General features: G+C 36.5%; 1 protein-coding gene across 1 annotated transcript in view; it reads right to left on the bottom strand.

Moving 5' to 3' along the window:
• TRRAP (transformation/transcription domain associated protein) overlaps positions 1 to 15651 on the bottom strand; it is an 82835-nt gene that overhangs the window by 11610 nt on the left and 55574 nt on the right. Inside the window, exons 57-64 of the mRNA XM_088529448.1 lie at positions 14240 to 14435; positions 13710 to 13975; positions 12893 to 12993; positions 9711 to 9912; positions 8708 to 8872; positions 6113 to 6203; positions 4253 to 4452; positions 3268 to 3529 (exon numbers count right to left, since the gene is read on the bottom strand). Coding sequence (XP_088385574.1) covers positions 3268 to 3529; positions 4253 to 4452; positions 6113 to 6203; positions 8708 to 8872; positions 9711 to 9912; positions 12893 to 12993; positions 13710 to 13975; positions 14240 to 14435 — 1483 coding nt within the window. The remainder of the gene's footprint in view (positions 1 to 3267; positions 3530 to 4252; positions 4453 to 6112; positions 6204 to 8707; positions 8873 to 9710; positions 9913 to 12892; positions 12994 to 13709; positions 13976 to 14239; positions 14436 to 15651) is intronic.

Raw genomic sequence — 15651 nt, 5'->3', positions numbered from 1 at the left:
GCTGTGCTTTTTGCTTACGGGAAGAAAAGTTCCTTTGAGAAGCTGGAAATGAACAGCAGCTCTTTTTTGTGCCCTCTCCCCTCACTTCAGGGAAAGACAAAGACCTCAAGAAGATACTTAACTTCTTTCTGATTACAAAGCTGCTGTTCACAGAAGAGAAGCCATTGTACTGAGTGCCAAATTTTCAAGAGACCTACCTTGCCCTTTCAGAAGGATATTGTAGAAGGCTTCACCAGAATTCAATTTGGCAGAGAGAAGGTTAGAAAGAAGCACTGATTCAAACTCTAAACCCTATCATCTGCCCAAAAAAAAGAACATTTGGGGATGTTTTTATCCTCTTTTCACTGCTGAGTGAGTTCTCTAAAAGGGAGCATTTCTCAGTATTTGCCTGTTCTTTGATGTCAAAGGTGTAGCAGAAAAGGAGAGAAGGAACAAAGAACGAGGTACCAGAAGTTCCAGAAAAGAAGTCTTTTCAAAGTAAAATTTGTTTTTGAAATACATAATGTTAGTTTGGAAATAGATGACCGCACAAAGCTCTGGTGGTTCAGTGTGCTGCAGACAAAGAACTTAGCAACTAAGTACTGGTGTGCCAGTCCCTAATGGATCCCCGCTTCCCCACCTGTAATTTGCAGGAACCAAGATGCATCTCAGGTGTTGGTGGGAGAGGTTATGAAACTAAACAGAGCTGAAAGTGTCTATAAAACTTTGCTGTCACAACATTAATCTGGAAATATCTAAAGAAAACATTTTACTCAAACAGCTCTTAGCTTGGATGCTCTTGCAACACAAGGCAGCCACTGCAATTATATCTCTATCGTGTCGATGCAGCTGATAGCGAGATCAGAGCACCAGCAACTTTTCTAGTGTGAGAAAAGGGCAAAAGCAACATGATTTAAAAGTTGTTTCAGAGGATGTTAACACAGTCTTTATGTTCAGTGAGTTAATTGCAGTTCTTAGTTATGTACATTTTACTGTTATAAAATCAAAAACTTACGCTTTTTTCTGCATAATGAGTTATAAAACTGCATAATCAGCTTAATTTCATCTTTTCCCCTGCATCTCATTTATGAATTAAACACTGAGTTTAATAGATTAAAATAAAAATCTAATCTACTATTAAGTAAAATAATGATTTTAATCTGGTAGCCATTCATGTTTTGTTATAATTGAAAAATAAAATGAAAAATCTTCAGCAAAAGAAGCAGAGAATAATTATGTATTTTTATATTGAAATTTACTAGGAAATGCTTCACAGTCACCTTGCATTTTTTCTTTGTTATTTTCTATGCCAATTCATGCAATTTTTTTTTATAAATGCTGTGATAAGTTACAAAACCTGAAAACTTTAAATGCCATTTATAAAGGCATGGAGCAAAGTACACAGCAGCGTGTAGAAATTGATTTTTTTTTCACTAAAAAATATAATTGGGCTGTAATTAAGTTTTTAAAAGTGGTTCTCCAGAAATGTTTTGAAACCTTATTCTATATTTTGCAGACTTGAGCCTAGTGTTTGAGTTTCCCTTTACAACTCATGGAACCCCAGATCTCCCTAACACTCGTCTCTTGTAGGAAAAAAACAGAGAGGAACCATGAAAGACCAAAATAACTGAAAGCCAACCCCAAACCATGCACGTTAGCAACATTTATCGCAATGAAAAAGTGCCTAGACTGTTAATGCATTGTACAGAGTTACAAATCATTACTATAGATGAAAAACAAGGGCAGATGTGTGCCATTTCCCCATCATCTTCAGTCACGGGCACACAAAATGTTTCAACTACCACCTCCTTCCCTAGTAGTAACCTTCATCCATTAAATTTAATCATATGCTCCAGGACTTTCATTATCCACTGTCATGCAACTGTTGTGCCTCAAAAGGACATCATGCAAAACAGAATGTGCACAAGATATCTAGGTCATATATATGAGTTGCTTTCACAAGATTCCCATCAGTTCACTTTTTTCCACAACATTATCAGGAAAATGCTTGAAGAGGGGAAACAAATAAAATAAACAAAAAAACGACCACACACACCCACCCACACTGAAACTCTACTTGCCAAACTGCGAATTCTCAGTAGCTCTGCTGACCTCAAATATTTAAGGCTGCCTTAACTTAGAATTCTAAAGAGAGTAATTTGTCAAAGCAAGTTTCACTTTTGCAGAGGAATCGCCTTGATGTGGAAAGGGGATGTTTTTCCACCAGCTGTGAAAGTTGAGATGAGGGAGTTGAACACTTGCAGGATCATCCAAGTGACACTCCCAGGAGGGTAAGGAGAAAGGTGGATTCAAAAGATGATGAAAACGCAGGTCTTCACTGAAATTCTATGTTTCCAATTACGAACAAATAATTAGTTTGAATTCTTCCATTTAGGAAGATATAACTATTCCTTTTTATCTAATTTTATAGTCCTATTGAAGGAAAAACTGTAGATAGGACTACAGAACCCCACCGTCCTGGCAATCCACTGAATGCCAATATATGTCAGCTTCTATTATACATAGCTGATATGGTCTTAACACTTTTCAGCAAGACACCAAAAAACACATGGTATTGTAGAATGATTTTTCTTATATTAAATCAAGACCAGATATTCATAAAATATATAACTCCACTAATAAACAGAGCTGAATGAAGCAAACAAGCTACTTCCCTGAAGTGGCTCTTTAATCAGCTATAATAAAAGTTATTGATTCAATTTACCACCTAACAATTATCTCAATTTGTATAATGAGATCTTTATAATCTAGCTATCCAAAACACTAAAGTAATCTTACTCATCAGAAGTAGCCTATGTTAAAAGGCTTCATACAATACCGTTAGTTTGGAGTTCTGGGGTGAAAATTTCATTAAAGTCCTGTCATCTACCATATAGTAGAGACCATTATTTTGTTCATCTCTGGCAGGTAATTCTATGCAAAATGTAGGAATATTATAATGACCTACTCTAATTTTTCTTTAAACACATACATAATTTGATCATAGCTACAGTAATGAATATACAGCAATATACTAGTGAAGTTTAAACTCATGTAATGGTTACTCCATAGAGAAATTAACAGACAAAATATTCCAGGTTTTGTGAAATGGCAGAAAACTGCTCTTTTCTATACCCTCTCTCAAGGGGAAAAAAAATAGGAAGTAGTTTAAAAAAAAAAAAAAAAAAAAAGGATGCTTTCACAGATAAACTTTGAGGGTAGGAGAAAGGGGAAGACCTCTGGAGATTAAAAGAAAAAAAAAAATAAGAATATGTTCTAAAAATTTACCTGTTGTAAATTGTCCTTTTAATTTCTGAAACACAGGGTCTTGAGCTGTCGCCTGTGCTCTCCTGGCTAGTGATTCTGAGGCTGCACTCGAAAACATCGTGGACACGTTAGACACATTCTCAAGACCTACTCCAAAAGTGCTCACTAACTTCTTGACAAAATTCAGCGTATGAGGAGTGATTTTGGCATCCGAAACTGCTCCGCTTTTCTCAAAGGCAACTGAATAGCACTTCGCCAAGCCCTGCTGCAGTTGTCTAAGAACCTAAGAATTAAAAATACATACACATATATAAAAATAGATATCATTATATATAGCAAAGATATTCTCTCAGAAATATTTACTTAAAGTTGTATAATTATATGGGACCAAAGGGTCACACAGAATGACAGCACTGATTCTTATCAGCACCGCAAATTACCAAACTGAACAGAAAAAATACTGTATCATGAGGTGAGTCTTGCTCTTTTAACAGCAGCTAGGTTTTAGAGTTTGTGTTTTGTGATAGATTAGAAACCGTTGTGGTACAAGGAAACCTTCTTCAAACAGGTCCTATTAAATGTGTGCTAGGTGGACAAAACAGAACAGCCTACAACTATGAGAAACAAACAATAAAAATGGAGTAGGAGGTCCATCTACTCTTTGATATTGCTCAAACTTTGGACAATAATCACCACCTGTCAGACCACCAGATCAAGAGGAAAAACAGTATCCCCAAAACTTATCATAAGAATAAAAATTTCGGGTTAATACAAGCAATGGCTGAGGCATTTATCACACTAACAATGTGGGGAAGTGTCTTTGGGAAGAAACAATTAAACTCCTTGAAACTCCACCAAGAACTGTCAGTTACAGAAATACATCAGTTTACTGAACAAAACAAATATATATATATTTTAGTATTTAAACATAATTCTAGATAAATATGTCACAGCTAACTTTTCCTTACAAATTATATAAATATGAAGTCACATTGAAGCCAAATACCTCTTCGTGCCAATTTTCTCTGAACCAGACCATCTGATCTACAATGCCTTCCAGAGAAGACAGGAGCGTTGGATGCAGCTCCCGCTGCATGTGCATAATTCGGCTGCACCGCCACATTGGGGCCGTGGCTCGGATCGGCCCAGGGTCGGAGGCGGAATGGGACTGATTTCCCACAGAACTTGGCTGTTGTTGCCCAGAATCTGGAAAGCACAACAAAAAAATCAAAACAAAAGTAAAGAATAAAATAAATTTGATAAGTGTGATATATGAATGTATAAGATAAAATAAGTTGTTCCAAAATTTGTTTTATATTTACTCTATGTTGATGTTAGTGTAAATGTTAATCATATATTATCTAATGAGTCACAGAAAAATTAGATTTTATTGAAAGAAAACTCTACTCCAAATGGTGTTCAGTGGTACAGACTTCCTGAAGTTAGAGCAAAATAAGCACTCTTCAAAAACAAGAGGTATAGCTTTAGCTTTTTACACTATTGAACTGAGCTCTTGAAGTAATTGACATCTTTTCATATAGGATTCAATTACTTAAATTATACTCATTCTGACACTCCTTCCTTCTTTTGGTTAAGTTCTCACAAATAACTGAGGGAATAAACATGCTGATGCCAACAACATGCAAATTATCTTAAAGTGTATCTCACAACTATATCACACAGTGGTTACACACTGAGTTTTGGTTGACTGGATTATCACTCACTACTTCAAACAACATCAGATTTTAGAGACCTCATCTAGCCCTCCAATATATCAACAGTTTGTGGCACAATCAAGAGAAAAAAACTTTTGCTAGATGTCATGGTATCCGGCAGTCTGAAGAATTTAGCAAAGTACAGCTCTGTCGCTGGTTATTGAAGGAACCAAAAGAAAACGTTATTAATGAAAATATCTTCTATTAGTCTTACACGGGAGCACCTCTTCCTCTGCCAAATGAGCACTCAACAAAAATGAGGCATTCTTTAAGTAGTGCCATTTACATTTTTATGCAGAAATTTAATGGACTGCTTCACAAGTGAAACGGGCAATTAACTAAACAATGCACTTCCTAACAATGAACAGAAAGGAAAGTTCCTCCAGTTTCTTTCCTGAGATTTCTAAGAAATTATATGGGACAAAAGAACAGGAAGATTTGTAGAATTGCATCATATAGAGAATTGAAATAGGATCTTATCTCGAAAAAGTGGTGTGCAAATTCCTGAGTGTTCTCCTCACTTCCCATACACTTGCTCGGAACAGAAATTGCTTCCATTTTGTGTTAACTTCGATGCTCATTTTACTTGAGAGTTAGTCATAAGAAATAATTTTGCAAATCTTGAAGCATGGATTATTCACAAGAAGCAGTTTATCTCACTTGAGCTACATGAACTGGTCTTTGGTTAAATTATTTTAGATATTTGATTCATTCAAAAGGAAAGAGAATGCCACATGGTTCACATTTCTGATCAAAATTAGACAGGAACAGGTTAGAAAACAATGACTCTCTTCTGTCTATGAATTATTATAATCTATGAATTTTCTACCTCCACAGCTAGAATAAGCAACAAATGTGTTATTCTCCATAATTAGGATGACACAAGACTAAAGTAGATGGAACTCTTTTTGCTCAATATTTTTATTCAAAAAATTTCAAGACAGGTCAAGCCCTCTGTAGACTTAACCTCACAGAAACAATCAGAACCCAAACAAAGTTGATGAAGACTTTTTTCTCTACAAAACATATCAGCATATCAACTTAATCACACCTATTTTCCCAAGAAAATCAGGTAAAACACACAGGAGTGACTAAGCTGCAAAACGTGAACTCCAAAAAAGCCCGAACAATTTTCTTGTTATCAAGCTCACCGCTTTTGTAGCGCTCTCGTTGTTCTATCTTCAAGGTCAAATAAAGGGTCCTGATAGGGAAGTAGACAGCCTGGGGATATACTCTTCCCACCTATTTGAAGATATACATACATTTGCTATTTTCTCATGTTAATGTAAATAAACTATAGATCAGGTAGAGATTCTCCTTTTAAAATGAATGTGCATCAGTAATAATTATTTTCTTGTTTTAAGTAACATCTTATGGAAAACTAGGACATTAAAGACCATTTCAGTAACAGAAACCTAAAAAGGATTAAATGGTGACTCTCTACACACGCTGTTAAGGCACACCTAATTAGGGCTTTCATATCATATTGCCTAATAAATCTGAAAGCAACATAATGCTACAGAACCCATGCCAGCTCAAAGATCTTACTCACACACATAATAGAACAAAAACAGATATAATGACACCATCTCATCTTTAAATTAGACCACAATTCCCAGGGCCCAATACTACATGATAAGAAGGCCCATTAGAGAGCAACTATACTCCACCTAATTGCTGCACTTAATGTAAGGGGATACCAATTTAACAACAACAGAAAAGCTTCAAAAAAAAAAAAAAAAAGCTAAATCCTCTGCATCCTCTTTAAAATCTATAAATCTCTCTATCTGTTAAAGGAAAGACACAATGTAGTTAAGTACTGCTGATGGTAAGAACACATCTCAAGACACAACGAGACTTCTCTAGCCACAATTTTATTAAATTACGTATTGTTGTGGCATCCAAATGCATAAGGTAAGTGGCAATGGCAATTCACTGTTCAGTAACATGATACTGATGCCAGTAACATAACATACGTTTGGCTCACGCTGGCAGTCACATAAATAGAATTGTAAAATCATAGAATCATAGAATCACAGAATGCTCAAGGTTAGAAGGGACCTCTAGAGATCATTTAGTCCAACCCCCTGCACATGCAGGGTCACCTAGAGCACGTGGCTCCAAGCGGGTTTTGAAGGCCAGGTTCTACTACCTCTGCAAACTTCTGGTTTCAAAGCAGTAAAACACTTTCACATCAGTAAAACACAAAGCCTGTTTTTTTAATTGCACATTCCTTCTATGATCCCAAAGATTAAAGGTAAGATTATCAAAATGGGATGTTTATGAGTCTGAACTTTACCCACAGTAGGGCTTCTGGATAGGTGATAACTTCTGAAAATTTTACACAGAAGAGCTAAATAAAAACAGACATCTCTACAACTCACTGGAATAGGTTTTATCTGTCTGCCATCAGGAAGCACATGAGCACACTGGTGTTGCAAGACAATACCAAGCTATATCATATCTGATGTCTTGCTTTAGTTACTTTGCTTTCTCAAGCTGCTTGGGTGCATGACCTCTTCAAAATTTCACTTTGATTTTACAGAGAGAAGGGAAAATAGAAAAAAATATGCATATGCCTACATACACACACATCACATATGCATTACATGCACAAGCACATGGGACGTATTCTGTCTCTGTGAGAATACACATTCTCTTCTCACAGATCTGAAACTAAGGATGGTAAGGAAGTATGAAGGGAGCTGGACATCTCAAAAATCCAGGGTAGAGGAAAGGAAAGAAAAATACTAGGTAAGAAACTCAGAGCAACAGTTTTCCTTGGCAAGTTTTCAGGGAACTGTGAAGTGCGTGTTAATAGGAGAGCTTCATATGTTCACCTGCACGTTAATAGGGCTTCACAATAGATTTGGACTAACCTGAGTCAATGGACATATCGAAATGCTGCCAGAGTTTGGGTGTGCTAACACAGAGCTTAAGCTCATCAGTGAACAGGTAACATCTAAAAATAGCGTGTTGAATCCTGTTCACACTAAGCAACAACAAAACTATCTTGAAAAAATATGAAAAGTGTCACAGATTTTCCAGTAGTTCAGGTAAATCCCAAATAGCAACTTTATACTGAAATACAGGTACACTGTCTGTTTTACTAACTTTGCTTCAGAACAGGCAGAATACGACAGTAAAATCTTAAAACCCAAAGCAAGATTAATCAAAGCTCATCTGTCAGTCTGCAGGTACAAATTCAGGAAGGCAGATTCTTCAGCTAACTCCCTAAACTTTATCCTTATTCTTCTAATCACTTGATGGATTACACTCAGCATGAAAATATACGGAGTCTCTGCAAAGCTTCCTGATGGTGACAGCCAGAGCAGTCTTTTTTTTTAAAAAAAATCACATATAATAAAAAACAAAGCACTAATAAAAGCTTCTTCATTTAGACACTAAATTCTTTATCCCTACTCCTACATTACAACCATTTAACTATACATTTCCGAATGTACGTGCACCATAATGTTCACAACATATCATAAATAAATTTCAGCGGGAAAGCTATAATGTTTCTTGCACATATGGCATACAGTTGCACTGGATTTAATCTCACTAAGTAACACTCACTCTGGAAATAACAATATTCTACTTGCAGAGAGAAATGAACGCTCCCCAGCTCACTCCAGAGAAGGTACAAATAGTATCACTGTTAAAGCTTAGCATTCCCTTAATTTGCTTTTAGAAATATTTACATCTCAACTTGAAAGGAAAGAACTATGTTCTTTTGTACCTACCTGACTAATGAGGTTGAGCAGAAGTTTGCCCTCGGAGCCAACCAGGCACGTCAACAGCTGGGGAATCCAGGCCAGCCACTGGATCGGCGGGACACCGATGCAGTACTTGTCCACTGCATCTGCTAGGGTGTTCTTATCATCGTCAAAGCTCAGGAGCCACAGAACCTAAAAGGTAGTTTCAAGAGGACATCTCAGGGCTTAAACAATTTCAGAATGTGTCATTTGGATTATGCAGGAAAAAGTGACACTTTATTAACACGATACTGTCTTATCTGGAATACTTGCAAGTGCCAAAGCTTATGTAAAACTTGGGGATTGGACAGCACAGCATTAATAGTCAACAGGAGGACACAAATGTAGTAGTAACTAATGTACTAAAACCAAAAAAGAGTACAGAAAATTTCAGAAAAATAAGCATTCATTTTGTCAGAAGACTGCTTGACAAAATCAAGATTAAATTAAGCTGATACTGCAACTGTAGCAATCCATGGTTACTATCACTGAGGGAGAAAGAGCAGCTCTAAGTTGACCCCAAGTAAGGAGCTGGAAAAGGTGCCTATACAGAGCTGAAATGCAAAAGTAGAACAAGAAATTGATGTCAATTCTATTCTTGTGCCTGCCAAATATTTGACTAATTTAAAAATGATGATAAACAGATACTAATCCACAATAATTTTCAAAGCACCACATAATTGCATAATACAGTGGAAATGCTGAAATAATTAATTTCTCCCTTTCTCTTGCAGATAAAAAGGACCCACTTAAAAAAAAAAATCAAACAAGAAGATATCCTGATGAAGTAGGAAAAATCATGGGTTATGTAATGATCCTTTACAGTCCTTACAGTAAACTTGGAGTCTAAATCAAACCTGTCAGTCAGTAACTGAACCTCCACTAATGGGCATATCAACACGTACCCAGCCTCTTCTGAAGGGGTGGAGCTCCAGGTTGTTTTTTGTTTGTTTGTTTGTTTTGTTTTGTTTTTGTAATGTCGAGATCTTACCTTTGCTAAGTATTTTCTTGATTTGCTCTCATTCTGATGACGACATGCATGCAGGTAGCAAGTAATAGCAGATACACCCAGGTGGAGCTGACGCTCTTTCACAAAGATATTCTCCAAGTAATCTCCCCACATGGCCCAGGCTTTCACTAGCACATCATGCATCTGCACAGCTGCAGAAAAAGCTTTGTTTGCTTCTTCAGACCTGCATTGTGACAACAGTGAATATTCATTTGGATCAATACAAAGTTATTGCATTACCTAAGAGGCAGAAGAAATCTAATAGGGTAACTCAACCACTTTTTTAATACTGAATGACACCTTTCCACTAAGTTCTCTACCAAGCTGTTATGATTGCTTACTTTAACATTCAGAACCTATGAAACAAAATGTTTCATAATGGGAACAATTACATAAACATTTAAAATATCCAGATACTCTCTAACATACTAAAAAACTTCCATTGCTTAGAAACAAAAAACTATTTTTATCAAGTGCTCAGCTACTACCAATATACAAGGTACCCCAGCTTAGTAATGAGTCCTATCCTGCCACTTATCCTCTTATTCCTTGATCCCATGAGCATGTGGAATACTCCACACTAATGATATCCCACATGAATAGTCACTACACGAAAGAGTACAGATGGGATCAAGAGTATAAAAGAAACACTGCCTTTCCCTCTCTTTTACCCGAGAAATTCTTTAATAGCAGCTATATTACAGCTTACATCTGTTATCTGTACTCTTATAACTGACTCAACCTGAGCCTGTTTCCATTAAGTAGCTCAATGAGAAGTAACTACACTTGGGAAAAAAGGCAAATTTGGGAAGATGTCCTATTAGCTATTCTTCAGCAGAGTACACTTTACTTAACTGTTTACCCACACCAGCAATGAAAAAAATTACAATCAAAATTATCTAGAAAAAGTCAGATTCTAATTCCACAACTAAAATGTTTACTTTTCAACAGCAAAAACTGAAGGAATATGAAGGCTAGTCATACAGCTCTTGGATTCCGAAAAATGTGTTTTAGTGTATTAACCTGATAATTCTAAAGTTTTCTCTAGGTTTCCTCAAAAGCTCCTAGTTTAAAGTTTAGCATGATTCATCCCAAGGTAAATACAACCCTTGAATCCATGTAATCCTGTAGAATATGCATTAACATTTCAGGCACAAAAATAAGGATGAGGAAACTCATATATACATTTTTGAACTGAAGGAGCTTTTAAAGCATTCTGCAATCCTTTAATACAGAAGTGCTCCACTTTTCTCTAACAGATTAAGCATTTAGATAAACAGCACCTAAGTAAAGTACAGTTTGTTTGTGTCATTCTTAAAAATATAAAAATATTATTCACTTGGAGAATCATAGTGTGCAAGAATGAACAAAATAAAATGACTAACCTATGGGGTTAAAATGATAAAAAGGAAAATAACTTAATCTGTCAAAGTGCAGGTTAGTTTCTATGTTACACAAGGCTGTTTTCTTCACATGGCTTCCTGCACTATCCTTTGAGGTCCAGAAGCAGACTGCCCTGGGAGCAGCCTGATAAATGACTTGGTATCACTGCTTCCCTTTTACAACAACAGGATTTTCCACTAGATTTTCTTTTCTCCCTCTCTACTATCTATCATTCCTGACACCCGAGATGGCTTTTTTAATATGGTTTCTATCCCCTTGCTCAGAGAAGGGGCAGCTCAGGGACTTGCAACACCACAGGTGACCTTTAACTCAGAATTTTTGCTAGTGTCAGGGCAGCAGGAATCCCAGTCCCAAGGGCTGCACTTCAACCCCCGGCCATTCTTCCTAACTGTATGCGACTGCAGTGTTAACCTATGTCTGTGCTGATTTTTGGCAAGATTCGCAAACTGTAAATAAATCAGAACTGTGTTTTAAATAAAGCCCATTACTCACCCTTTTCTGAAGAAATGCACAATTATAGCTACTTGCTTTTTTTTTGCCTGCACTAAAATAAATAAATAAAAGGCAGGGAGGAGGAGAGAGAAAACTATCTTCTCTTTACACCTCAACTACAACTAAGCTCATCTGCTGCCATTAAAAAAAGCTCATTGCACTTTTCATCAAAGTAATTACATTCTGCCTATTTAAAATTCTCTCTTATATCCACAGAAAAAGATATTCATCATTTCCTGGCTTAAATTGCTATCTGGAGCTGACGTGTACAGCTTAAAAGCTGATGGATTTGATTCAGTGTCTGCTCTGTGCGTGGTAAAGGCATGATTCCACCTATATGTAGCATGTAGTAATACTGCTATTAAAAATCATGCATACTAAAAGCCACTGAAATCTGAAGTGATTTTAAGGTATCACCAGGCAAAATGTGACTGCTGAGATATTACTGGATTAAAGAGAGATCCTCCTCAAAGTAGTAATATATTTGACAGCATAAAGCAAGGATATTAGAAAGGTAATTTTCTGAAAGCAATGTTTGCACTTAGGTGTTTTTAATTGCTGTAATGCAAGATGTCTCCAACACATACCACATTAATCTTTCCAATTCAATTATCTGAAATGAGTTTGTGTCACATTTTCATATTGGATGATACAGCAGCTTTGTCTAAGCACTCTGAATTACGCCACAACATCTACTTATGTCTTGAATAGCTTACGAGAGCAACATATACAATGATACAGAAACAAAAAAGCAGTAGGCTAGTTTTTTTTAGATAGCTCTAAGCTTACAGACTGAACAGCATTTTTTATTTAGTTTTATATATGATGTTTACATTGAAAAGACAGTTTAAGCTCTTCCTTTTGTCAACTACACTAAAAATTACTTGAATTTTCATGAGTTTGACTAACAAAGTAGTCATGGCACAAGGGGAAAAAGGCATATTGAGCTATTAAGCTTCAGGTAGATCCTTTCTCCCTTCACCCTATTCCCTCCTCCCAAAACTGATTTTTTTTTTTTTTTTTTTTTTAAGATTGCGTTTTAAAATGTTTGCCTTAGCTAGTCTTCCTATAATACTTAGAAGTATTATTAGTCTTTACATCTTTAAACTGCACAGCAACCAAAAATCGCCTATACTTTAACAGCTGTGCCAAATTTTAGTCTGCATAAACATATGGAACAACTTTCTTGCTTTAACTATTGTGTTTAAGTTACTCAGCTGCATTTTTCTTAAATGTGTGCTAATGCCTCTTCCAACCAACACACTTACTTGTTAATCTGTGCCAAGAACATTCCCTTCAATGCATAGAACTCAGCAGTCATCTCCTTGGTGAAGTACTTCAGATTCGTTGATTCAATAACTTCAAGACCCTGTTAAAAAAGTCTTAATGAAAAAAAGTCTTCTAAAACAGAAGTTTCTATCAAAATGAAGTGCCATAAAAAATAGCCAAAATACCCTCTCAGCATTTAAGCAGAATGATGATTTTCTACAGTTTTCAACTTTTTTTTTTCTATTTCATTATCCTTTAAAAAAAACATGGACTGAAGCCAACTTTAATATCACATTAGCCTATGCAAAACTACTAGACATTACAGCCAAAGCTTACTTGATGATGGATTATCGTATTTCCACCTTATAGTTGGCTGACCTTATGCCAGGGCCTTTTTTTTTTTTTTTTTTGGCCTAGTCATATTTATCTTTTCCTATACATTTAACTTGCTCTGTTTCACTTCACTACTCATCACTCAGACAATGCAAGACACTCAAAAACGTCCACTTAGTCTTGTGATAGCGTTGGTTATCTTGCAAACCTTATTTTTGAAGTCTGTTACATTTATCTCTTAAAAGATTTTTAAAAATCTTTCACTTTTACTCTTCTTTGCCTATTTTTTAAAATAATCACAGTATTCAGTTCAGAAAGGACAGTGACTCTTTAATAGTGTTACTTAAGACTTTATTCATTTACTCACAACATGATCGACCAAATTCAGACCCTGAATATGGGTCACCTATTCAAATCACTGCAAATCACTGGGAATTCACCCAGCCCCTTGCTCGGTTACAACAATTTCAGGGACTAACGTACCTGCATACATTCATTTTTGCCCATGACTCCTGCCAGCTGAAGGTAACATTTGACTTGCTGGCGAATTTTCTGGAAGCAATCCACGATGGGCACAGTCGGGATGGTGTGAATGCGGCTCAGTATATCCAGGGCTACGTTGACCAGCCCCTGCTTTCGCGCTATCTTCCCGTACTGGATAATTGCTGATGCAGAGGCGTGAACCCCCAGCATGGCGTTATTGGAGCTGGGATCGTGCTGAGAACTATTCTCATAGGCAGTTACAATGGCTACAGGCAAAACAAGAAATATTTGTCATTAGAAATGAAACTGCGCACGCAGCAAAATCTGACTTAAGAAAAAAATACATGTGACGATGATTTAAGAAAATCGAATGGATAGATGGAAATTCAACAAAAACGATCAGTTGTTTTTGTTGAAAAATCCACAAAATTCCTGTACGTTTAAACAAAAAAAACACAAAGAAATTATTTCAAACAATGTGTTGTCTGGAAAATTACATGATGAATGCATGCTGGACCAGGCAGTTTTACCCTGGTAATGATGTTGTCTCCACATGAAAATGCTGCTCCAATGGGATAAGTCATCTGACACAATAGGTAACCTGTTCCTCCAGGTTTTTACGACAGTCTTCATATCATGGAGGCTGTTGTTCCTCCCTAGATTAGTTGGCTGTAATCCTGCATTTATTTGGGCTGCTTCCTGAAGTTCAATTATTTGTTGTGCTGCCTAGAAAACATTAAGCAATATAAATCATCATAAAGGACAGTCCAATCCACTGGCTGATTTCATTGCTAGATAAATATCTCAACTAATGATTTCACTTTTAATTCACCATTAACCATTTTAATCATCAAACAAGAACAGAAGGAAAAAAAAAAAAACCACAACACCCTGCATGAGATTGATTCATCACTTTAGTCATTGACTGAACTATACAATTCAGCCACTGAATCAACTGCATAGGATTTTTATCTATGCTGACCAGTTGTAAAAACATAAAAGTAAAGAAGTTAAATAAAAATTAATACAGAAGTAAAATATCGAGGCCATAAAGCACCTTCCCGTTCAAAGGCCACTGTAACTTCACGCATCTTCTCCAGAGAAGCAGAGAAAGTATCAAGCTGTAAGTCCATGTACATCCCTTTCTGAGCAAACTTAACACACTAACTTTATGCAGTTATAAGCAGACCTTCCTGATCTGCAGTTAGTCTTCTACCCATAATACCATAGGTTTGGCTGAAAGGTTTAATGAATGTCTTTCCTTGGAAGAGTGACGACAAAAGTTTCCTCTATTTGGAGCTGCACATGCTTTCATAAATTATTCCACAAATAGCCATGTCTCATAAGAATCATTTCCCCCCATACTCCCAGATAAATTTTTTTTTGAATTTGCATAACCTTCAACCCTCATCCTTTTCTCCCACATGTAAATAAAACCATCGAGAACCCCATGCACTTTGCGGGATATCACAATGCCACAGCCACAGAGAAGATCTCAAAGAATAGCATTGAATTGGTACTGGCTAAAATTATAAACATTTTGGTTAGTATTAAATCCTAGCCCACAGTCTGAATCTACTATATCAAAACCAACCATAGAAAAGCACAGGTGGGGACATACGCAATCCACTTCAGCAGCATGCTGAGGCAGAAATACCAATTTTCAATGTTCCTTTGATTAAAACAAAACTTTTAGTAGCCTAAATTCCTGGTCGTCCTCTACAAGACCCGAAGCACACTGAAATGTTCCTTGATGCCTTCCTGTAGCTATTGCCTCAAGCCATTCTGCAGCGGCCTTAGATTTGAGAACTTGCTTGGGCCAAGAATGGCTTTTCAGAGACATCCAATATTCCCAAGTTGCTGAAAGGAGCAAACAGGAGATGGCCGCGGTCTCCAGCTTCCTAACAGCAGCAGACATTTTGCTAAACTTCGACAACCTGAA

Source organism: Tinamus guttatus, unplaced genomic scaffold (genome assembly GCF_059628265.1).
Source record: "Tinamus guttatus ecotype Peru unplaced genomic scaffold, ASM5962826v1 Tinamus_guttatus_pri_ptg000330l, whole genome shotgun sequence".
NCBI lineage: Eukaryota > Metazoa > Chordata > Aves > Tinamiformes > Tinamidae > Tinamus > Tinamus guttatus.
The sequence above is the reverse complement of the archived record's forward strand: the minus strand, read 5'-3'. Positions and strand labels throughout refer to the sequence as shown.